The 24,622-nt window shown below is 31.8% G+C and overlaps 1 protein-coding gene across 1 annotated transcript; it reads left to right on the top strand.

Annotated features, from left to right (window-relative positions):
• Positions 1 to 785: 785 nt before the first annotated feature.
• Positions 786 to 24,432, top strand: LOC145839212 (RIB43A-like with coiled-coils protein 2). The gene is made up of 9 exons (XM_082946818.1): positions 786 to 791; positions 1,191 to 1,272; positions 3,836 to 4,013; positions 4,467 to 4,633; positions 8,706 to 8,824; positions 9,530 to 9,669; positions 10,785 to 10,872; positions 11,354 to 11,520; positions 24,210 to 24,432. Exons 1-9 carry the CDS (start codon positions 786 to 788, stop codon positions 24,289 to 24,291), a joined length of 1,029 nt encoding a protein of 342 aa, XP_082802944.1. The 3' UTR covers positions 24,292 to 24,432.
• The last annotated feature ends 190 nt before the right edge of the window (positions 24,433 to 24,622 follow it).

The raw sequence follows: 24,622 nt of genomic DNA, 5'->3' as shown, positions 1-24,622 counted from the left end.
CGTATATATACTAGCTTCGGCATAGCTACTTCGATAAGAAAACAAGAGGCGTTTATGAAAACGATGAACATACGACCTCGAAACAGTGTCGAAACGCATTGATTTCTTATGAGTTCTAATGAATTTCTATAGCAACATAAAATCAATAGACAATGCGACTTGGCGACTTGGCGCACTTGGCCACCTTGGCGCATGATAAGTTCTTATTGCAAAAATCTAAATACTTACTTTGTTTATCATTGATGAAGTTTAGTTATTAATTAAATAAAAAAAACTTTGAAAGTTATTGTTTTAATTCAACTTAATGTTTTCAAAGTCGTATTTGTTGTTCAGCAAGTTCAACTCTCGTTCTGCTTCACTCAAGCAAATTTTGCAGTTGTTACCTGCAGCGACCTTCCTGCTCACCCGCTGCACCTCAGGCACCATGGACTTCATTCTGCTCTCCCCGTTGACGAAACGGACCATGTTTCGAACGTCGAACTCGTAGTCGGGTGAATAGTTGCTCACGTGCGCCACACGGTGGTTGAAAAAGTTGCGTATTTTATTAGTTTTGTAAGTTTAGATATTTTATTAGTTTTGTAAGAATAATATGATATAAAATCGATAAATAATAATAAAATGAATATTTCATTACTAAATTTCTTGGAAATTAAGAAAATCACCAACAACCTATCTTCTCCTTTATTTTTCAAGCTATTGACCTCAAGATTTTAGAAAAAGTTTATTGCATTGTAAAAAAAAAATTTTGTATAGTAATAACTTATTTTTTTTTTAACTTTCACAATATGATTGTTTATTATTAAGTAAGGCTGAACTGAGAAAGTTTGAGAAATGTTGTTTAAAAGCTGTAGAAGAACAGAACATAAATTTTAAATAAATATTATTTTTTGTCCTTTTTACTTTGGTCCTTCCATAAAGAACCCAACGGACTAATTGACTTTGTCCGTCATATCTCAAAACTAGTTTTCATTATAAGAAACGGTAAAAATCAAGTGTTAGCCAAATTAAAGATCTTAAAAATAAGGTCAACATCTAAAAAGTGCTTGCTTCTAACTCTCTATGCCCTTTATACTTGAAACTGTTTTATGTTAATTCTAGATCTTATATAAAAACTAAATTGATTTTTAGGTAAAAATAAATTTTGATTTGGATAGCAAATTCTTATACCAATATTTTTCAATAACTTTCAGATTGATAAGCAAGGAATTGACCAGCAAATAAATGACAATAAAGTTATGCGAGAAACTGAAAAGGCAAGAAATGATGCTTATAGTTAGTTTTGTTTTTGTTGTTTTAAATATTTTATAAATAGATTATACTGAAATATTTTCTTTACAAGCAATTATTTGAACTGTTTAATAGTAAAACAATATTGTAATAGTAAATATATATGAATAATAGTTACTTTAAAGTTTATACTTTAAATAGTTGTTCATTTAAGTTTGAAAATAACAAGCATTAATTCGTTTTAATGAAAGTTTTAATAAGTAAAAGAAAATGTGTTTATTTACTTTGTTGTTTACATGTTTAAAAAAGCAGTAAGGGTATTTTAAATTGATAATTTCTTTGTAAAATTTCAAATGACTTCCAGCAAGTTTCGTTCATACCTCTAGTTGAGTATCATGGTTTTTAAGCATATGTTGTAAAAAGAAGTATAAATCTTTTTTGTACATATCAACCTGTTTTTGTACATGTTCCATAATTTTAAATGGTTTATTATATTTTATATTTATATTATACAAGCAAAACTTAGTTGTTTTGTACAAAAGGTATATGTTTTTTTACATTATCTTCATCGAATGGATACAACTTTTTAAATTAAGAAGAAATTAAAATTACAGAAAAGCACAATTTTTAAGGACATAGGGATGTTCCAACTTTTTTTTATATAAAAGTTAACATAAGACCTTATATGAAAGCTCTAATTATATAATATAAAATACTAATCACAGAATCACGAAATATTTTTTAACATCAGAAAAATCATCAGTTGTGCAAAAAGTTTCTAGTAAAAATGTATGGAGGAATAATTTTTAATTGCCAATTTTCTTGAATTTTTGAAAAGTTTATTAAAAATCTATCTTCTTCATTTTTTGGTAAATTAACCTTAGATTTTTAGGAAATGTTCCTTGCATTAATAGAAAAAAATCTTTTCTAATAATTTGAACATGCATACAGTTTAAAAATTTCATGACAAAAAAAAATCAATTAAAGATTTTATATTTTTGAACTTTTTTTACTTAAAGTAAAAATGTTCCTACAATAGAAGTGTTTATTATTTAGTTAAGATTAAATAGAAAAAGTTTCGGAAAGATTGCTTAAAAACTGTAAAAGAAGATAGGTTTTAAATGAAATAGTCTTTTCTTGCCTTTTTACTTTGGTCCTTATTTGAGGAACCTATTGAGCTTTCTGACTTTGTATGTTCATATATCAAACACTAATTTGCATTAAAAAAAAAACAGTAAAAATCAAATACTAACTAAATAAAAGATCTTTAAAATAAGATAAACATGTAAAAAAAAGCCTACTTCCCTATGCCCTTTTTTGCAAGGCTGAATAAAAAAATATTGTATGTTAATTTCTATAGAAGTTAATTTACATACTGTTAAAAGTTTACTTAAAGTCTTTTTTTTCAGCTTTGTTCACACAAAATTTGAAAACTCTTTCACACATTTAAGAAAAATTACTGTAAGATTTTTTCCTTCATTTTTTGAGCTAGAGACTCGAAACTTTCAGGAAATGATCCTTTTATAATTGAATGTTGGAATTTTATAAATTTAAAAAATAAAAATTTTAGATTATAAAAACAGAATAGAAGTTGTTTTTTTTTTTAATAAAAAACTTATTTTTTAAAATTAAAAAAGTTCCTGCATTTAATCTTTTTTAAATTTAATAAATTCTGTGAAAATTTGAAGAAGATTGCTCGAAAAATGAAGGAGGAGATAGATTTTTAGTGAAATGGTCTTTTTTCAAGTTTTTAGTTTGTGCCTTCCGTTAGGAACTTATTAAGGTCACCGATTTTGATCACTCATATCTCAAAAATTACTTTGAGTTTTTTCAAGCGGTTAAAAATTTCTGATAGCTCAGATAAAACTCTATAAAATAAGATCAACTTGTAAAAATTAAGGTGGACCCCCCTATTCTCTAACTGACGTTGAAATTTAGTTTACTAAAGATACTAAGCTGTGATAAAAATAAATAATTTTCAATAAAACCATATGGAGATTGAGACATTTTTTACATGTTTATCTTATTTTAAAGGCCTTTAAATTATCTAACAGTTGCTTTTTATAAGCAAAAAAAATTTTTGGATATAAAAATACAAAGTTGAGAGGTCAGTAATATACTTATGGAAGGGAAAAGTTAAGGGCATAGAGGTGGGAGTAAAACACTTTTTTTCACAATTTTATCTTAGTTTATATAGTTTTTAAAGCTACAAGATCCTTTTTGCAGATTTTGAAAATTTAAAATATTATAGCCGGTCAAAGTCAAACATTTGTCGGTTTGAGACATAGCCGGTCAAAGTTGAAGACAATTATAGGCTCCTTATAGGAGGGGCAAGCTAAAGCGGCTAAAATAGACTATTTCACTAAAAAAAATTTTTCTGCTACGTTTTTGAAGATAACTACCTCAAACTTTTAGTAAATGTTACTTTCAATATTTAAAAAAATCTGTTGCAAGGAATTTAAAAAATAACTTTTTTTTTTATAAAAGATAAACAAAAAAAACTTTTTCATTATTTAACAGTGAAAGACATTTAAATGCGTGTACTTTTACGATAAATAGTATAAAAAATTACTGATAACATTTCACTCAACTATTTTCAACCGAACAGTGAGGGACATGGTGAGAAACGACAACATAGCGGTGCTGCTGGAACAGAGGGAGGCGAAGGACGTGAGGGAGCTGAACAAGTGCGTCAACGACTTCAGGGTCAGGTACCAGCAGCCTGAAACGAGGAGGGAGTACGACCTGTACGATCCCAACTCCAAGAAGAAGGATCAGCCCGCCAGGTGACATTTTGTCAACGCTTCTTTTTATTTCAAATTTGAGCAACATATTTTTGTTTCAACGTTTTGGTTTGCATAGTTAACTTTTTAAAAAGTTGACTGCTTATTTATTTTTAAACATAATTTTTGGTTCTTTTTTCTCTCACACATACTAACCACTAAAACTTGTTTAGTTACAGGGAAAATTTATTGTAATTTCTATCAAAAGGGCTGTTTAGAAATAGATATATGACTCATAAATTTTTATAAAAAAATACCCCCTAAATTAAAATACGCCAGTAAGTATGTTTGCTGTTTTAAATTATTTCATAAAAATAGTTTTAACATGCCAATATTTAATAAATTATTAGTATGAACACATAAATTAATCTTTAAAATTCACCATTTAAGATGAATCAATTTAAAAATTTTAAATAAACTTGCTTTCCTGCTTTTATACGCGCCAATATCTCGCAGGATATCGGACGACGACCCGCGATGCACCTTGTCTTCCATGCAGAAGTTTCAGGGAGAGGATCTGTCTTCCAAGAGGCGCGAGAAGATGCAGCAGGAGCAGAGGAGGGAGTGGGCGATGCAGCAGCTGAAGGAAAAACAGAACGCCATCCAGCAGCAGAAGGAAGCGGGTTGGATGATTGTTTGTATATTTATTTAAATATGTATACATTTAGTTGATATATTTATCTAGAGGAATATACATATATAATTTAGTTTGTATATTTGTTTATATTGTTTTATGTTTTTTTAAATATGTATAACTTAGTTGTTTTGTTTGTGTGAAAGTATATACTTTAGTTTTATGTTCATGTATCTGTACATTGTTGAAAGAGAAATAGAACGCCATTAAGAATCAGAAGGAATGGTTGGATGAATGTTGTCACTTATATCCGGGTTTTTGGCTATCAGGGGGAAAACAAGTTAATGGGTAATTGACAATTAAAGGGGCATTGTTTTTACAAATACTGCCATGGGAACGATTATATGTTTTGGAAGCCCTGGTTTATATTCATAAAGATGTATGTTTAATATGTATAAAACCTTTATTTGTATATAAATATACATGTTTTATCTTTTATGTTTTATTTAATATGGGGGTCAGGACATTTTTTTATAAAACTAATATTGGCTTTTATATGAAAGCATAAAGTTTGAACTGTAAAAAGCTTACAAAATTAATCCCAATTTTATTTAACTTTAAAGATGTAACTTAAAGAATATTTTTTTGGACAAATATATGGGCCTTGACTTTAATTGTTAATTTTATTAGAAATTTCAAAATACTCTAAAAATCTGCTTAATTTTTTAAAGTTTTGATTTGTAAAGTAAACAATTTTTAAATATTATTCACACCATTACCAATTTCAAACTTTTGAGCTTTCGAAGAGTTAATTTAAGAGTTAGTGTTTTCGCGAAAAATCCCAAAAACATCCTCAATAAAAAAGTCTTATAGTATGTTCAAAATTTCTGCATTAGTGTAGTAGAAGTACTACTATTTTGTATAAAAACAAATTAACTGTTTAAATTTTCAAATTAAAAATAAATAAAAAATAAAAAGAATAAAATTGTTTACCTTTTTGTTTGCACTTTCCACTGGTAACTTACTAAACTCACTGCATATCTCTTAAAAATTTCTTTGATTTCTTGAGCTGTAAAGTATATGGCTAGCTACGTAAAAATTATACAAAGTAAGATCAACTTGTAAAAACAATAAAAATTATCTATGGCCATAGCTGTTGTAACACTTTTGATCAGAATAACTTACAAGAAAAAATATATTTATATATTTATGTATATATGTATATTTGCTTTTGACATACTCATCATAAAATTTTTCCAACCTTCTAACAATCTTTTATTTTAAATTAATTGTTTTAAACGTTTTATAACTTTTTTCATATTTTGGAATCATTTCTCAATTTAAAAAATGTCTGAAGTAGCTAAGTGTTTAAGAATATAATGAGTTTATGATCATTGTACATTGCATAAATTACATATTGTTTCTACTTTAGCCAAGACGACTTTTAACAAGTTATGTAATGATTTCGGTAGTAAAGTGTTTATATTTTCAGCAAGGATTGCAGATTTGTACGAAAAATTAAAATTTTTACTTAAAAAGAACCTTGTGGGCCATATTAAAAAAAAGTTACTTCACATGCTATGATTTTTTAATAATTTAGTTAACATATATTTAGGAGCAAATATTTTATGAAAAAAGTTAACATAAGCATCAAAGTTTACTTTCAATCAAAAAAAGCTTATTTTTAATTTTTTTTTCTTCCTTGCCTAAACATCTAAAGTTTTAACCTGCCATTATGCGGGCAAATCATTAAGTTTTAGTAAAACTGTCTTATTTTCTGAGCTTTAACTCTGCTACTTTCACAAAAAAAAAACGATGTGACTCTCAAATTTTGATCGCTTATACCTCTAATTATAATTGTAAAAGAAAGCTTTAAAGATATAAGCGATTAAAGTTAAAGAGTTACATATTTTTTTTGTGAAAGTAGCAAAATTTAAGCACTAAAAATAAGACTATTTTACTATGAATCTGTATCCTCTTTCTACAATTGATTAATATTCTAAAAAGCTTCCTCGTCTCTTATTTAAAAATTATATTAATTATTCCTAATTTTAGTTTTTTGTATTAAATTTTTGCTTTATAGCTTCAGATAAGTATATTCTGACATGTTTTTTTCTACCGAACACTTTGTAAAACTTGGTGTATTAAAAATAGCGCTTTCGATAAAAATAGTTCACTACTAATTGGATTTTAATAAATATAAGATCCTGTACAATTTGATTTCAGGAAAATGTTTAGTACAAGTGTGCTTTAAATTACCAAGACTTGTAACTTCAAGATATGGTTTTATTTGTTGCAGAAATTTTTCGTACATCTGAGTAGATGAGTGCAAAGTTGTATGAAGCTAATGACTTTAGTTCTTAGTTTTTAAGGCTTAGAATAAACTTTTATAAGTTCATAGTTGAGAATTCGAAGATTTCGAAAGGATAAATTTATGCGGAAATAATATTTGATTTACAATTAGCTATACAAGTATTTATGTTTAACTTTAATTAATTTCTAAACATTTTGGTTAACGTACTTGATTAAGTATCAATCAATCAGACAAGTATTTGAAGTAAACGAAATTTTAATTGAGTGCACTTGTTGTAGTTTGAATGACTTTCAACTTGTACTAATTGCTTCAATTGTCTGATTGATTTGGTGGTTTTTATTTTTGTGATTAAGTTTGTATGCAGTTGTATAGTTTTGCAAATTTGCTCCTATGAAAATTTAGTTTTAATAAAATTGTGGAATGTAAAAGCTTATTAAAAAAAGGAATGCTTATACTTATTTGTTTTAACTTTACAGGTATTAATTTGAAAAAATAAATTAAATTACAGACATTTTTTGTTAGTTATTTATTAAATTTTAAGCTTGAATATAAGTTTTGAGTAAACTTAAACACGAAAGTTTTTATTAAAAAAAAATTTAACATTTTCTCTGATATAGGTTAAATATCTTACAAAATATGAAAACTTCAAAGATGCTCTTTTTAAAAATATTTAAGCAACTAGATTGATTGGACAGAAATTTAACAATACAAATCGTATTTCATAATAAATATTTCAATGAAAAGTAGTATACTAGATAATTTCTGTTCAATGTAACAAAAAATAGCCTTTAAACATAAATACTCCATAACATTAAAAACATAATAAACTATTCTGTATACTCTTTTTACTATCTCTTTAAACGTTTAATTCCTCACAATACAAACTACGACCATTCTGAGTTATTATGAGTTTACTCTTTCAATGAATAGTTTTTTTTTTTACCAACCTAAGCTTAATAGTTAGATGTGTATTACAAGTATGTACTTTTTTTGTAATTATACATTTTATCTTTTAATATTTTCACTTTTAGTTTAATTTTACAATCATAGTATTATGTTTAGACCTTCTAGTATACTTTTTTGTTTTTTAATTTTTTTCTTTTAATATGGCTTTTTTAATTTTTTGTAATTCATACTGTATTTTTGTGTTTGTAGTAGTTATAAAACTTAATTTTGAGCAATGAACTGTATAAAATGAAAGATCCATTATGACATGTATCTAGTATAATAATTGCTAAAATACATTTTTTATTGATGTATAATATACTTGTATACATAATTATAGCTATGACTTGTTATTTGATACAATTTAAAAAGTTAATTCAAGTTGTTGTATAAAGCTATGAAAATTAGTGAAAAATTTTATTAGTTAAGCTTATGCATAATTTACAAAGTTTTAAAGGCAATTAAACAGTATAATTGTAACGTTTTCTTTTGCTCTGTATGTGTATATTTAAATGCGTTTAACTATATAATGATTTAGTTTCAGTTAACTTTTTTATTTAATAAGTTCTTGTTTTTGTTTATCTTGTGATTAAAAGTCAACATGTGTTTATTGTATTTTAAATTTACCAAGTAATAATTAAAATAAAACAAGTATTTTATAAGTTTTTTGATGTTTGCTGAAAAAAAGTCAAGTTTTTTTATTATCATTTAATTTATTTAAATTACTGGAGTTGTATTCTTTTATTCTAACTTTAATAGTCTTATAAAAATAATTTGTGTTTAACTTTTTAATAAAACATAATCTGCATCATTTTAAAAACGTATTGTTTTAATTGTACTATTATTTAAAAAAATACTTCAGACCGATTGTACGATTTGAAGCGTGTGGAGCAAGACATGAGGTCTTTGGAGCTTGAAGCCGCAGAGAGGGCCACCAGAAGAAACATCGCGATATCGGAGAAGAACTTCAATTTGAAACAGGTTTGAGTTGCTTGTACTAGCATTGTATCTTAATATCTTATGATACTTATCGTAATCTTTAAAATATTACAATTTTTACAAAAACGTGTTTTGTTAGTAAAATTAATACTATACTTGGTAACAATCTAGGAGTCAACTAGTTTGTAAATAAAATCTTTCTACAAAGTGTTCTTTGTTTCTAAGCTTCAATAAATTGAATTAAACAATTTAGATATTTAGCGAAGAATAAGTTAAAAGAAAAATATGAAAGTTATTCTAGTACGAACATGAATGTACTTGAATAGCTTAAAATTAACTTTAAATGTTTACATTTTCTAACAGGTTTTAAAGGATTTAAATAAACTCAAGAGACTCAGGGTAGCTTAATAACGTCTATAAGATAATTTTTTGACTAAACGAGTTGCAACTCTGTGTTTGAAGTAAATTAAACTTAACTTCTATTGAAGCTAAACTGTTCTAGTATAAATATTGATATCACGAACTATTTAAAACTGAATTTTAATTTTCTTATATCTAGACTTCTATCTAGACTAAAATTATTTGCATTTTTTCTGTTATATTTTTATATATAAAAAACGCATATGAGTAGTTTTATTTTCACAAAAGCAAGTCAGCAACGTTATTTTAAACTTTAATGAAAGATAATCTAAAGCTTTAATAGACAAAATTTATTTTTTTAAATATTTTTAATTTTTTTCTACCAAGGCGCAAGAGAAGAGCATGCAAGACGCGAAGCAGAAAGAGCAGGAAGAAATGGACAATTACACGGAGATATCCAACCAGGCTTTCGGAGATTTCCTTACTGAAAACCCGCAAACAGCCATCAGCGCCCTCGGAAAGCATCGGTGAGTGTTGTATTTAATTTTTATTATTAATTTAATTTTTATTTGTTTTTACTTTATTATGAAATATATTAATTAAAAGTTTTTTAAATTCTATTCCATTTTTTATTAGTTTATTCCATTTTTAAGTTAATAAATTTTGATTTGTTTAATTGATTAGTTTTGTAGCTTTGTATTATCCCTTGCAAATTTATTTGTTGTAACCCTCGAAACTTATCCAACTTTTAATGAAATTAAAAGTAATCGTGTATATTAAACTAACAAAAACGACGTAATTTAAAAATTTTGATTTGTGTCTGGAAATTTTGAAAGTATTTAATTATAATTTGATATAAATATTTTTTTTACTTTGATCAATAGCAAGTTTTATGCAGTAATCAGGGTTGCTACACACTCAGGGAACTCAGAGAATTTTTAGGTTATTAAAAATCTCAGGGAAACTCAGGGAATTTTGATTCTTTTTTTAACTCAGGGAAACTCAGGGCAGTTTTGGTTTTTTCTAAAAACTTTAGGAAAACTTTAAGATTTTTTTAAAAACCTCAGGGAAAATTTTTCCTTGATCTAGAATGAGATTTAGTTAATCCAGTTTCAATACTTTGTTCTAAAAAGTTAATTTGGTTAATATTTTTCTGCTTAATCAGAAACTTTTCAGCCTTACGGGTAGTTCTTCAATATTCTTAGGATTTTCTTTGTAATTTTTTAATATATAATAACATTTTTATAGATTTGAAAAAAAAAAAGGGAAACTCAGGGAAGTTTAAGTTTACTCAGTGAAGTTTCTGTTCACCAAGGAAAGATTTTTTGACTCGAAGAGTGGCAACTCTGAGTAAGAGAGATTTTTTAAAGCTGAAATTTTTTCAAAGTTATGATTATTATCAAAGTAATAGATAGTCAATATGTTTTTCCGAAGTAATAACTCATTAAATATTTTTTCAGAGTAATATGTCATTAAATATTTTTTCAGAGTTCAGAGTAATTACAGCTTTCATGCAGTAATAGAGACATTGTAAAGCTATTTTTTTTTTCTCAGAATTATAATATCATCTTTGTATCTGGAGTAATAAAATTAATAACATTGTTTTTTTTTCAAAGTGATACCTCATTAAATATTTTTTCAGAGTGATAACAGATAGGTGGAAGGGAATGTCGGATGCCCAATTGGAAGAAATCAGAAAAACTCAGGAAGCACAGCGTCAGGACAAAATTGTCAGTTTAATTATGTTTTTAAATATAAATTATTTCCAGGTGTTTTTTCCATACTACAGTTGTTTTGCTAGGCTAGAGTTCAATAGTTTTTGCTATTTAAGCTTTAGTAAAATTAAAAGATCCAAAATAAAGCGACTGTTTCAAAATATGTTTGGAAGTATCTTTTAATGCATTTATAAATGTAATCAAGGTAAATAAAATCAATTTACCTATTGTCCTTTATTTATACAACCTTTAAAAAAACAATACTAATTATGAAGTAAGTTTATAACTTAGGAATTTTCTATGAAAATATAATTCTAAAACAAATAAGAGTTGTACATTTGGAAGTCTATCCATTGAATTTCTTATATCTTGCCAATTTATATTCTGATAAAAATAACGAAACATCATCAATGAGTATGACAAGATTTTGTATGCACTTCACTACTCAACTAATTGTTTGTACTCATTTTGTTTCACATTTTCAACTTGACAACAGAGATCGAAGCAGGAAGAGTCGCAGATGAGCCTGGAGTGGGATCGCCAGCGCATGATCGAGACGAAAGCGGGAACGCTGATGGAGCAGCGTCAGGAGAGGCTGAGGAGGCAGTTGAGGAAAGAGCAAGACGACGCGAACAAGTACCTAAATCAGGAGCAGAAAGCGCAGTAAGTATTTATAACAAGTACCTCAATCAGGAGCAGAAAGCGCAGTAAGTATTTGTAACAAGTACGTTAATCAGGATGGCTCAGTAAGTATTTGTAACAAGTACCTCAATCAGGATGGCTCAGTAAGTATTTGAAACACGTACCTCAACCAGAAAGCTCAGTAAGTATTTGTAGCAAGTACCTCAATCAGGAAAGCTCAGTAAGTATTTGTAACAAGCACCTCAATCAGGAAAGCTCAGTAAGTATTTGTAACAAGTACCTCAATCAGGAAAGCTCAGTAAGTATTTGTAACAAGTACCTCAATCAGAAAGCTCAGTAAGTATTTGTAACAAGTACCTCAATCAGAAAGCTCAGTAAGTATTTGTAACAAGTACCTAAACCAGAAAGCTCAGTAAGTATTTGTAACAAGTACCTCAATCAGGATGGCTCAGTAAGTATTTGTAACAAGTACCTCAACCAGAAAGCTCAGTAAGTATTTGTAACAAGTACCTCAATCAGGAAAGCTCAGTAAGTATTTGTAGCAAGTACCTCAATCAGAAAGCTCAGTAAGTATTTGTAACAAGCACCTCAATCAAGAAAGCTCAGTAAGTATTTGTAACAAGTACCTCAATCAGGATGGCTCAGTAAGTATTTGTAACAAGTACCTCAATCAGGAAAGCTCAGTAAGTATATTTGTAACAAGTACCTCAATCAGTTTGGCTCAGTAAGTATATTTGTAACAAGCACCTCAATCAGGATGGCTCAGTAAGTATTTGTAACAAGTACCTCAATCAGGAAAGCGCAGTAAGTATTTGTAACAAGTACCTCAATCAGGATGGCTCAGTAAGTATTTGTAACAAGTACCTCAATCAGGATGGCTCAGTAAGTATTTGTAACAAGCACCTCAATCAGGAAAGCTCAGTAAGTATTTGTAACAAGTACCTCAATCAGGAAAGCTCAGTAAGTATTTGTAACAAGCACCTCAATCAGGAAAGCTCAGTAAGTATTTGTAACAAGTACCTCAATCAGGAAAGCTCAGTAAGTATTTGTAACAAGCACCTCAATCAGGAAAGCTCAGTAAGTATATTTGTAACAAGTACCTCAATCAGTTTGGCTCAGTAAGTATATTTGTAACAAGCACCTCAATCAGGATGGCTCAGTAAGTATTTGTAACAAGTACCTCAATCAGGAAAGCGCAGTAAGTATTTGTAACAAGTACCTCAATCAGGAAAGCTAGTAAGTATTTGTAACAAGTACCTCAATCAGGATGGCTCAGTAAGTATTTGTAACAAGTACCTCAATCAGGAAAGCTCAGTAAGTATTTGTAACAAGTACCTCAATCAGGAAAGCTCAGTAAGTATTTGTAACAAGCACCTCAATCAGGAAAGCTCAGTAAGTATTTGTAACAAGTACCTCAATCAGAAAGCTCAGTAAGTATTTGTAACAAGTACCTCAATCAGAAAGCTTAGTAAGTATTTGTAACAAGTACCTCAATCAGGAAAGCTCAGTAAGTATTTGTAACAAGTACCTCAATCAGGATGGCTCAGTAAGTATTTGTAACAAGTACCTCAATCAGGAAAGCTCAGTAAGTATATTTGTAACAAGTACCTCAATCAGTTTGGCTCAGTAAGTATATTTGTAACAAGCACCTCAATCAGGATGGCTCAGTAAGTATTTGTAACAAGTACCTCAATCAGGAAAGCGCAGTAAGTATTTGTAACAAGTACCTCAATCAGGATGGCTCAGTAAGTATTTGTAACAAGTACCTCAATCAGGATGGCTCAGTAAGTATTTGTAACAAGCACCTCAATCAGGAAAGCTCAGTAAGTATTTGTAACAAGTACCTCAATCAGGAAAGCTCAGTAAGTATTTGTAACAAGCACCTCAATCAGGAAAGCTCAGTAAGTATTTGTAACAAGTACCTCAATCAGGAAAGCTCAGTAAGTATTTGTAACAAGCACCTCAATCAGGAAAGCTCAGTAAGTATATTTGTAACAAGTACCTCAATCAGTTTGGCTCAGTAAGTATATTTGTAACAAGCACCTCAATCAGGATGGCTCAGTAAGTATTTGTAACAAGTACCTCAATCAGGAAAGCGCAGTAAGTATTTGTAACAAGTACCTCAATCAGGAAAGCTAGTAAGTATTTGTAACAAGTACCTCAATCAGGATGGCTCAGTAAGTATTTGTAACAAGTACCTCAATCAGGAAAGCTCAGTAAGTATTTGTAACAAGTACCTCAATCAGGAAAGCTCAGTAAGTATTTGTAACAAGCACCTCAATCAGGAAAGCTCAGTAAGTATTTGTAACAAGTACCTCAATCAGAAAGCTCAGTAAGTATTTGTAACAAGTACCTCAATCAGAAAGCTTAGTAAGTATTTGTAACAAGTACCTCAATCAGGAAAGCTCAGTAAGTATTTGTAACAAGTACCTCAATCAGGAAAGCTCAGTAAGTATTTGTAACAAGCACCTCAATCAGGAAAGCTCAGTAAGTATTTGTAACAAGTACCTCAATCAGAAAGCTCAGTAAGTATTTGTAACAAGTACCTCAATCAGAAAGCTTAGTAAGTATTTGTAACAAGTACCTCAATCAGGAAAGCTCAGTAAGTATTTGTAACAAGTACCTCAATCAGGATGGCTCAGTAAGTATTTGTAACAAGTACCTCAATCAGGAAGCTCAGTAAGTATTTGTAACAAGTACCTTAATCAGGAAAGCTCAGTAAGTATTTGTAACAAGTACCTCAATCAGGATGGCTCAGTAAGTATTTGAAACAAGTACCTCAATCAGGAAAGCTCAGTAAGTATTTGTAACAAGTACCTCAATCAGAAAGCTTAGTAAGTATTTGTAACAAGTACCTCAATCAGGAAAGCTCAGTAAGTATTTGTAGCAAGTACCTCAATTAGGATGCTCAGTAAGTATTTGTAACAAGTACCTCAATCAGGAAAGCTCAGTAAGTATTTGTAGCAAGTACCTCAATCAGGAAAGCTCAGTAAGTATTTGTAACAAGTACCTCAATCAGGAAGCGCAGTAAGTATTTGTAACAAGTACCTCAATCAGGATGCTCAGTAAGTATTTGTAGCAAGTACCTCAATCAGGATGCTCAGTAAGTATTTGTAACAAGTACCTCAATCAGAAAGCTTAGTAAGTATTTGTAACAAGTACCTCAATCAGGAAAGCTCAGTAAGTGTTTGTATCAAGCACCTCAATCAGGAAAGCTCAGTAAGTGTTTGTAACAAGTACCTCAATCAGGAAAGCTCAGTAAGTATTTGTAACAAGTACCTCAATCAGGAAAGCCCAGTAAGTGTTTGAAACAAGTACCTCAATCAGTAAAGCTCAGTAAGTATTTGTAACAAGTACCTCAATCAGGATGCTCAGTAAGTGTTTGTAACAAGTGACTCAATCATGAAAGCGCAGTAAGTATTTGTAACAAGTACCTCAATCAGGAAAGCTCAGTAAGTATTTGTAACAAGTACCTCAATCAGGAAAGCTCAGTAAGTAATTGTAACAAGTACCTCAATAAGGATGGCTCAGTAAGTGTTTATAACAAGTACCTCAATCAGGAAAGCTCAGTAAGTGTTTGTAACAAGTACCTCAATCAGGATGGCTCAGTAAGTATTTGTAACAAGTACCTCAATCAGGAAGGCTCAGTAAGTATTTGTAACAAGTACCTCAATCAGGAAAGCTCAGTAAGTATTTGTAACAAGTACCTCAATCAGGATGCTCAGTAAGTATTTGTAACAAGTACCTCAATCAGGATGCTCAGTAAGTATTTGTAACAAGTACCTCAATCAGGATGGCTCAGTAAGTATTTGTAACAAGTACCTCAATCAGGAAAGCTCAGTAAGTGTTTGTATCAAGCACCTCAATCAGGAAAGCTCAGTAAGTGTTTGTAACAAGTACCTCAATCAGGAAAGCTCAGTAAGTATTTGTAACAAGTACCTCAATCAGGATGGCTCAGTAAGTATTTGTAACAAGTACCTCAATCAGGAAAGCTCAGTAAGTATTTGTAACAAGTACCTCAATCAGGATGGCTCAGTAAGTATTTGTAACAAGCACCTCAATCAGGAAAGCTCAGTAAGTATTTGTAACAAGCACCTCAATCAGGAAAGCTCAGTAAGTATTTGTAACAAGCACCTCAATCAGGAAAGCTCAGTAAGTATTTGTAACAAGTACCTCAATCAGGAAAGCTCAGTAAGTATTTGTAACAAGTACCTCAATCAGGAAAGCTCAGTAAGTATTTGTAACAAGTACCTCAATCAGGATGGCTCAGTAAGTATTTGTAACAAGTACCTCAATCAGGAAAGCTCAGTAAGTGTTTGTATCAAGCACCTCAATCAGGAAAGCTCAGTAAGTATTTGTAACAAGTACCTCAATCAGGAAAGCTCAGTAAGTGTTTGTATCAAGCACCTCAATCAGGAAAGCTCAGTAAGTGTTTGTAACAAGTACCTCAATCAGGAAAGCTCAGTAAGTATTTGTAACAAGTACCTCAATCAGGATGGCTCAGTAAGTATTTGTAACAAGTACCTCAATCAGGAAAGCTCAGTAAGTGTTTGTATCAAGCACCTCAATCAGGAAAGCTCAGTAAGTATTTGTAACAAGTACCTCAATCAGGATGCTCAGTAAGTATTTGTAACAAGTACCTCAATCAGGATGGCTCAGTAAGTATTTGTAACAAGTACCTCAATCAGGAAAGCTCAGTAAGTGTTTGTATCAAGCACCTCAATCAGGAAAGCTCAGTAAGTGTTTGTAACAAGTACCTCAATCAGGATGGCTCAGTAAGTATTTGTAACAAGTACCTCAATAAGGATGGCTCAGTAAGTGTTTATAACAAGTACCTCAATCAGGAAAGCTCAGTAAGTATTTGTAACAAGTACCTCAATCAGGATGCTCAGTAAGTATTTGTAACAAGTACCTCAATCAGGATGCTCAGTAAGTATTTGTAACAAGTACCTCAATCAGGATGGCTCAGTAAGTATTTGTAACAAGTACCTCAATCAGGAAAGCTCAGTAAGTGTTTGTATCAAGCACCTCAATCAGGAAAGCTCAGTAAGTGTTTGTAACAAGTACCTCAATCAGGAAAGCTCAGTAAGTATTTGTAACAAGTACCTCAATCAGGAAAGCCCAGTAAGTGTTTGAAACAAGTACCTCAATCAGTAAAGCTCAGTAAGTATTTGTAACAAGTACCTCAATCAGGATGCTCAGTAAGTGTTTGTAACAAGCACCTCAATCAGGATGGCTCAGTAAGTATTTGTAACAAGTACCTCAATCAGGAAAGCTCAGTAAGTAATTGTAACAAGTACCTCAATAAGGATGGCTCAGTAAGTGTTTATAACAAGTACCTCAATCAGGAAAGCTCAGTAAGTGTTTGTAACAAGTACCTCAATCAGGAAAGCTCAGTAAGTATTTGTAACAAGTACCTCAATCAGGAAAGCTCAGTAAGTATTTGAAACAAGTATCTCAATCAGGATGGTTCAGTAAGTATTTGTAGCAAGTACCTCGATCAGGAAAGCTCAGAAAGTATTTAAAACAAGTATCTCAATCAGGAAAGCTCAGTAAGTATTTGTAACAAGTACCTCAATCAGGAACAGAAAGCTCAGTAAGTATTTGTAACAAGTACCTCAATCAGGAAAGCTCAGTAAGTATTTGTAACAAGTACCTCAATCAGGAAAGCTCAGTAAGTATTTGTAACAAGCACCTCAATCAGGAAAGCTCAGTAAGTATTTGTAACAAGTACCTCAATCAGGAAAGCTCAGTAAGTATTTGTAACAAGCACCTCAATCAGGAAAGCTCAGTAAGTATTTGTAACAAGCACCTCAATCAGGAAAGCTCAGTAAGTATTTGTAACAAGCACCTCAATCAGGAAAGCTCAGTAAGTATTTGTAACAAGTACCTCAATCAGAAAGCTCAGTAAGTATTTGTAACAAGTACCTCAATCAGGATGGTTCAGTAAGTATTTTTAACAAGTATCTCAACCAGGAGCAGAAAGCGCAGAAAGTATTTGTAACAAGTACCTCAATCAGGAACAGAAAGCTCAGTAAGTATTTGTAACAAGTACCTCAATCAGGATGGTTCAGCAAGTATTTGTAGCAAGTACCTCAATCAGGAAAGCTCAGAAAGTATTTGAAACAAGTATCTCAATCAGGAAAGCAAGTACCTCAATCAGGAGCAGAAAGCGCAGTAAGTATTTGTAACAAGTACCTTAATCAGGAAAGCTCAGTAAGTATTTGTAACAAGTACCTCAATCAGGAAAGCTCAGTAAGTATTTGTAACAAGTATCTCAATCAGGAAAGCTCAGTAAGTATTTGAAACAAGTATCTCAATCAGGAAAGCTCAGTAAGTATTTGTAACAAGCACCTCAGTCAGGAGCAGAAAGCTTAGTAAGTATTTGTAACAAGTACCTCAGTCAGGAGCAGAAAGCTTAGTAAGTATTTGTAACAAGCACCTCAGTCAGGAGCAGAAAGCTTAGTAAGTATTTGTAACAAGTATCTCAATCAGGATGGCTCAGTAAGTATTTGTAGCAAGTATCTCAACCAGGAAAGCTCAGTAAGTATTTGAAACAAGTACCTCAATCAGGAAAGCTCAGTAAGTATTTGTAACAAGTACCTCAATCAGGAAAGCTCAGTAAGTATTTGTAACAAGTACCTCAATCAGGAAAGCTCAGTAAGTATTTGAAACAAGTATCTCAATCAGGATGGTTCAGTAAGTATTTGTAGCAAGTACCTCGATCAGGAAAGCTCAGAAAGTATTTAAAACAAGTATCTCAATCAGGAAAGCTCAGTAAGTATTTGTAACAAGTACCTCAATCAGGATGGTTCAGTAAGTATTTTTAACAAGTATCTCAACCAGGAGCAGAAAGCGCAGAAAGTATTTGTAACAAGTACCTCAATCAGGAACAGAAAGCTCAGTAAGTATTTGTAACAAGTATCTCAATCAGGATGGTTCAGCAAGTATTTGTAGCAAGTATCTCAATCAGGAAAGCAAGTACCTCAATCAGGAGCAGAAAGCGCAGTAAGTATTTGTAACAAGTACCTCAATCAGGAACAGAAAGCTCAGTAAGTATTTGTAACAAGTACCTCAATCAGGAAAGCTCAGAAAGTATTTGAAACAAGTATCTCAATCAGGAAAGCAAGTACCTCAATCAGGAGCAGAAAGCGCAGTAAGTATTTGTAACAAGTACCTTAATCAGGAACAGAAAGCTCAGTAAGTATTTGTAACAAGTACCTCAATCAGGAAAGCTCAGAAAGTATTTGAAACAAGTATCTCAATCAGGAAAGCAAGTACCTCAACCAGGAGCAGAAAGCGCAGAAAGTATTTGTAACAAGTACCTCAATCAGGAACAGACAGCTCAGTAAGTATTTGTAACAAGTACCTCAATCAGGAAAGCTCAGAAAGTATTTGAAACAAGTATCTCAATCAGGAAAGCAAGTACCTCAATCAGGAGCAGAAAGCGCAGTAAGTATTTGTAACAAGTACCTTAATCAGGAAAGCTCAGTAAGTATTTGTAACAAGTACCTCAATCAGGAAAGCTCAGTAAGTATTTGTAACAAGTATCTCAATCAGGAAAGCTCAGTAAGTATTTGAAACAAGTATCTCAATCAGGAAAGCTCAGTAAGTATTTGTAGCAAGTACCTCAATCAGGAAAGCTCAGTAAGTATTTGAAACAAGTACCTAAATCAGGAAAGCTCAGTAAGTATTTTTAACAAGTACTTTAATCAGGAACAGAAAGCTCAGTAAGTATTTGTAACAAAGACCTCAATCAGGAAAGCTCAGTAAGTATTTGAAACAAGTATTTCAATCAGGAAAGCTCAGTAAGTATTTGTAACAAGTACCTCAATCAGGAAAGCTCAGTAAGTATTTGAAACAAGTATCTCAATCAGGATGGTTCAGTAAGTATTTGTAGCAAGTACCTCGATCAGGAAAGCTCAGAAAGTATTTGAAACAAGTATCTCAATCAGGAAAGCTCAGTAAGTATTTGTAACAAGTACCTCAATCAGGAACAGAAAGCTCAGTAAGTATTTGTAACAAGTACCTCAATCAGGAAAGCTCAGTAAGTATTTGTAACAAGTATTTTAATCAGGAAAGCTCAGTAAGTATTTGTAACAAGTACCTTAATCAGGAAAGCTCAGTAAGTATTTGTAACAAGTACCTCAATCAGGAAAGCTCAGTAAGTATTTGTAACAAGTACCTCAATCAGGATGGTTCAGTAAGTATTTTTAACAAGTATCTCAACCAGGAGCAGAAAGCGCAGTAAGTATTTGTAACAAGTACCTCAATCAGGAACAGAAAGCTCAGTAAGTATTTGTAACAAGTACCTCAATCAGGAAAGCTCAGTAAGTATTTGTAACATGTACCTTAATCAGGAACAGAAAGCTTAGTAAGTATTTGTAACAAGTACCTCAATCAGGAACAGAAAGCTCAGTAAGTATTTGTAACAAGTACCTCAATCAGGAAAGCTCAGTAAGTATTTGTAACAAGTACCTCAATCAGGAAAGCTCAATAAGTATTTGTAACAAGCACCTCAATCAGGAAAGCTCAGTAAGTATTTGTAACAAGCACCTCAATCAGGAAAGCGCAGTAAGTATTTGTAACAAGTACCTCAATCAGGAGCAGAAAGCTTAGTAAGTATTTGTAACAAGTACCTTAATCAGGAACAGAAAGCTCAGTAAGTATTTGTAACAAGTATCTCAATCAGGAAAGCTCAGTAAGTATTTGCAATAAGTACCTCAATTAGGAAAGCTCAGTAAGTATTTGTAACAAGTTCCTCAATCAGGAAAGCTCAGTAAGTATTTGTAACAAGTACCTCAATCAGGATGGCTCAGTAAGTATTTGTAACAAGTACCTCAATCAGGAAAGCTCAGTAAGTATTTGTAACAAGTACCTCAATTAGGATGGCTCAGTAAGTATTTGTAACAAGTACCTCAATCAGGATGGCTCAGTAAGTATTTGTAACAAGTACCTCAATCAGGAAAGCTCAGTAAGTATTTGTAACAAGTACCTCAATCAGGAAAGCTCAGTAAGTATTTGTAACAAGTACCTCAATCAGGAAAGCTCAGTAAGTGTTTGTAACAAGTACCTAAATCAGGAAAGCTCAGTAAGTATTTGTAACAAGCACCTCAATCAAGAAAGCTCAGTAAGTATTTGTAACAAGTACCTCAATCAGGATGGCTCAGTAAGTATTTGTAACAAGTACCTCAATCAGGAAAGCTCAGTAAGTATATTTGTAACAAGTACCTCAATCAGTTTGGCTCAGTAAGTATATTTGTAACAAGCACCTCAATCAGGATGGCTCAGTAAGTATTTGTAACAAGTACCTCAATCAGGAAAGCGCAGTAAGTATTTGTAACAAGTACCTCAATCAGGATGGCTCAGTAAGTATTTGTAACAAGTACCTCAATCAGGATGGCTCAGTAAGTATTTGTAACAAGCACCTCAATCAGGAAAGCTCAGTAAGTATTTGTAACAAGTACCTCAATCAGGAAAGCTCAGTAAGTATTTGTAACAAGCACCTCAATCAGGAAAGCTCAGTAAGTATTTGTAACAAGTACCTCAATCAGGAAAGCTCAGTAAGTATTTGTAACAAGCACCTCAATCAGGAAAGCTCAGTAAGTATTTGTAACAAGTACCTCAATCAGGATGGCTCAGTAAGTATTTGTAACAAGCACCTCAATCAGAAAAGCTCAGTAAGTATTTGTAACAAGTACCTCAATCAGGAAAGCTCAGTAAGTATTTGTAACAAGTGACTCAATCAGGAAAGCTCAGTAAGTATTTGTAACAAGTACCTCAATCAGGATGGCTCAGTAAGTATTTGTAACAAGTACCTCAATCAGGAAAGCTCAGTAAGTATTTGTAACAAGTACCTCAATCAGGAAAGCTCAGTAAGTATTTGTAACAAGTGACTCAATCAGGAAAGCTCAGTAAGTATTTGTAACAAGTACCTCAATCAGGATGGCTCAGTAAGTATTTGTAACAAGTACCTCAATCAGGAAAGCTCAGTAAGTATTTGTAACAAGTACCTCAATCAGGATGGCTCAGTAAGTATTTGTAACAAGTACCTCAATCAGGAAAGCTCAGTAAGTATATTTGTAACAAGTACCTCAATCAGGAAAGCTCAGTAAGTATTTGTAACAAGTACCTCAATCAGGAAAGCTCAGTAAGTATTTGTAACAAGTACCTCAATCAGGATGGCTCAGTAAGTATTTGTAACAAGTACCTCAATCAGGAAAGCTCAGTAAGTATATTTGTAACAAGTACCTCAATCAGGAAAGCTCAGTAAGTATTTGTAACAAGTACCTCAATCAGGAAAGCTCAGTAAGTATTTGTAACAAGTACCTCAATCAGGATGGCTCAGTTAGTATTTGTAACAAGTACCTCAATCAGGAAGGCTCAGTAAGTATTTGTAACAAGTACCTCAATCAGGATGGCTCAGTAAGTATTTGTAACAAGTACCTCAATCAGGAAAGCTCAGTAAGTATATTTGTAACAAGTACCTCAATCAGGAAAGCTCAGTAAGTATTTGTAACAAGTACCTCAATCAGGAAAGCTCAGAAAGTATTTGAAACAAGTACCTCAATCAGGATGGCTCAGTAAGTATTTGTAACAAGTACCTCAATCAGGAAAGCTCAGTAAGTATTTGTAACAAGTACCTCAATCAGGAAAGCTCAGTAAGTATTTGTAACAAGTACCTCAATCAGGAAAGCTCAGTAAGTATTTGTAACAAGTACCTCAATCAGGAAAGCGCAGTAAGTATTTGTAACAAGTACCTCAATCAGGAAAGCTCAGTAAGTATTTGTAACAAGTACCTCAATCAGGAAAGCTCAGTAAGTATTTGTAACAAGTACCTCAATCAGGAAAGCTCAGTAAGTATTTGTAACAAGTACCTCAATCAGGATGGCTCAGTAAGTATTTGTAACAAGCAGCTCAATCAGAAAGCTCAGTAAGTATTTGAAACAAGTACCTCAATCAGGAAAGCTCAGTAAGTATTTGTAACAAGTACCTCAATCAGGATGGCTCAGTAAGTATTTGTAACAAGTACCTCAATCAGGAAAGCTCAGTAAGTATTTGTAACAAGTACCTCAATCAGGATGGCTCAGTAAGTATTTGTAACAAGTACCTCAATCAGGATGCTCAGTAAGTATTTGTAACAAGTACCTCAATCAGGATGGCTCAGTAAGTATTTGTAACAAGTACCTCAATCAGGATGGCTCAGTAAGTATTTGTAACAAGTACCTCAATCAGGATGCTCAGTAAGTATTTGTAACAAGTACCTCAATCAGGATGGCTCAGTAAGTATTTGTAACAAGTACCTCAATCAGAAAGCTCAGTAAGTATTTGTAACAAGTACCTCAATCAGGATGGCTCAGTAAGTATTTGTAACAAGTACCTCAATCAGGAAAGCTCAGTAAGTATTTGTAACAAGTACCTCAATCAGGAAAGCTCAGTAAGTATTTGTAACAAGTACCTCAATCAGGAAAGCTCAGTAAGTATTTGTAACAAGTACCTCAATCAGGAAAGCGCAGTAAGTATTTGTAACAAGTACCTCAATCAGGAAAGCTCAGTAAGTATTTGTAACAAGTACCTCAATCAGGATGGCTCAGTAAGTATTTGTAACAAGTTCCTCAATCAGGAAAGCTCAGTAAGTATTTGTAACAAGTACCTTAATCAGGAAAGCTCAGTAAGTATTTGTAACAAGTACCTCAATCAGGAGCAGAAAGCTCAGTAAGTATTTGTAACAAATACCTAAACCAGAAAGCTCAGTAAGTATTTGAAACAAGTACCTCAATCAGGAAAGCTCAGTAAGTATTTGTAACAAGTACCTCAATCAGGAAAGCGCAGTAAGTATTTGTAACAAGTACCTCAATCAGGAAAGCTCAGTAAGTATTTGTAACAAGTACCTCAATCAGGATGGCTCAGTAAGTATTTGTAACATGTACCTCAATCAGGATGGCTCAGTAAGTATTTGAAACAAGTACCTCAATCAGGAAAGCTCAGTAAGTATTTGTAACAAGTACCTCAATCAGGAAAGCTCAGTAAGTATTTGTAACAAGTACCTCAATCAGGAGCAGAAAGCGCAGTAAGTATTTGTAACAAGTACCTCAATCAGGATGGCGCAGTAAGTATTTGCAACAAGTACCTCAATCAGGATGGCTCAGTAAGTATTTGTAACAAGTACCTCATTCAGGAAAGCTCAGTAAGTATTTGTAACAAGTACCTCAATCAGGAAAGCTCAGTAAGTATTTGTAACAAGCACCTCAATCAGAAACAAAAAGCTCAAAAAGTAGACATTTGGATTTAATGATTAGTGTTGTTCATATCTTTTAAATATGTTACTTGGACCAGCTACAAAAGTTAAGCTTTAAAAAACTGAATAGATTTCTTCTGAATATTATTATTCTTTTACTTATTAACAAGTTTTAAATTTAGTATTAAAAAAATAAATAAATTATTTTTAAACATATGCCTTAGTTTTAATTCTAAAAGGCATATTCAAATACATACGTTTATTATTGTTATTTAAAACTTACAGTGGCTGATCCTTTTTTTTAACCAGTAACTACTTGTAATTCATTATAGTACATGTTGTATAACTAACCAAAAATAATCCAATTACAAAGAAAATAACTTGATCACTTTTTACAGGGCGTATGTTTAAAATACTTTACGCTATCAAAGCATTTTTAGTTTGTGCTGTGAAACATACAATTTTATTTCAGTCAAAAGTTTTTGGACAAGGAAGTGTACATAAACCCGCCAACCGGCCAATACTTCATGCAATTCAACACAACAAGCCGATAAACACATTTTCGCCCTTTCAACACGTGTTCACTGTATCAAACACATCAGCAGTACTGTGACTTTTTCTGTAACATCTGATCCAAATTTTTTGTAACCGTTTTCGTATCGAATATTTGTCTTTTTTTTTTGGTGTTTATACTCTGTGACGTATGTAAAAATTTAATGCTTACAACATGTTTTACGATAAGTTTATCCAGTATAGTTAGAGTTACAAACTAAAATTCGTTTTGCTTATTTGTTTGAAACTTGATTTAATCTTTTTGGTACTTATCTCTGTTTAAAGTCGAAGTGTGACTTCAATTTAGAATTCCTAAAAGTTTGTAGCCTCAAA

Source organism: Thalia democratica, chromosome 6, assembly GCF_965202585.1.
Source record: "Thalia democratica chromosome 6, ktThaDemo2.hap1.1, whole genome shotgun sequence".
Classification (NCBI taxonomy): Eukaryota; Metazoa; Chordata; class Thaliacea; order Salpida; family Salpidae; genus Thalia; species Thalia democratica.
The sequence above is the reverse complement of the archived record's forward strand: the minus strand, read 5'-3'. Positions and strand labels throughout refer to the sequence as shown.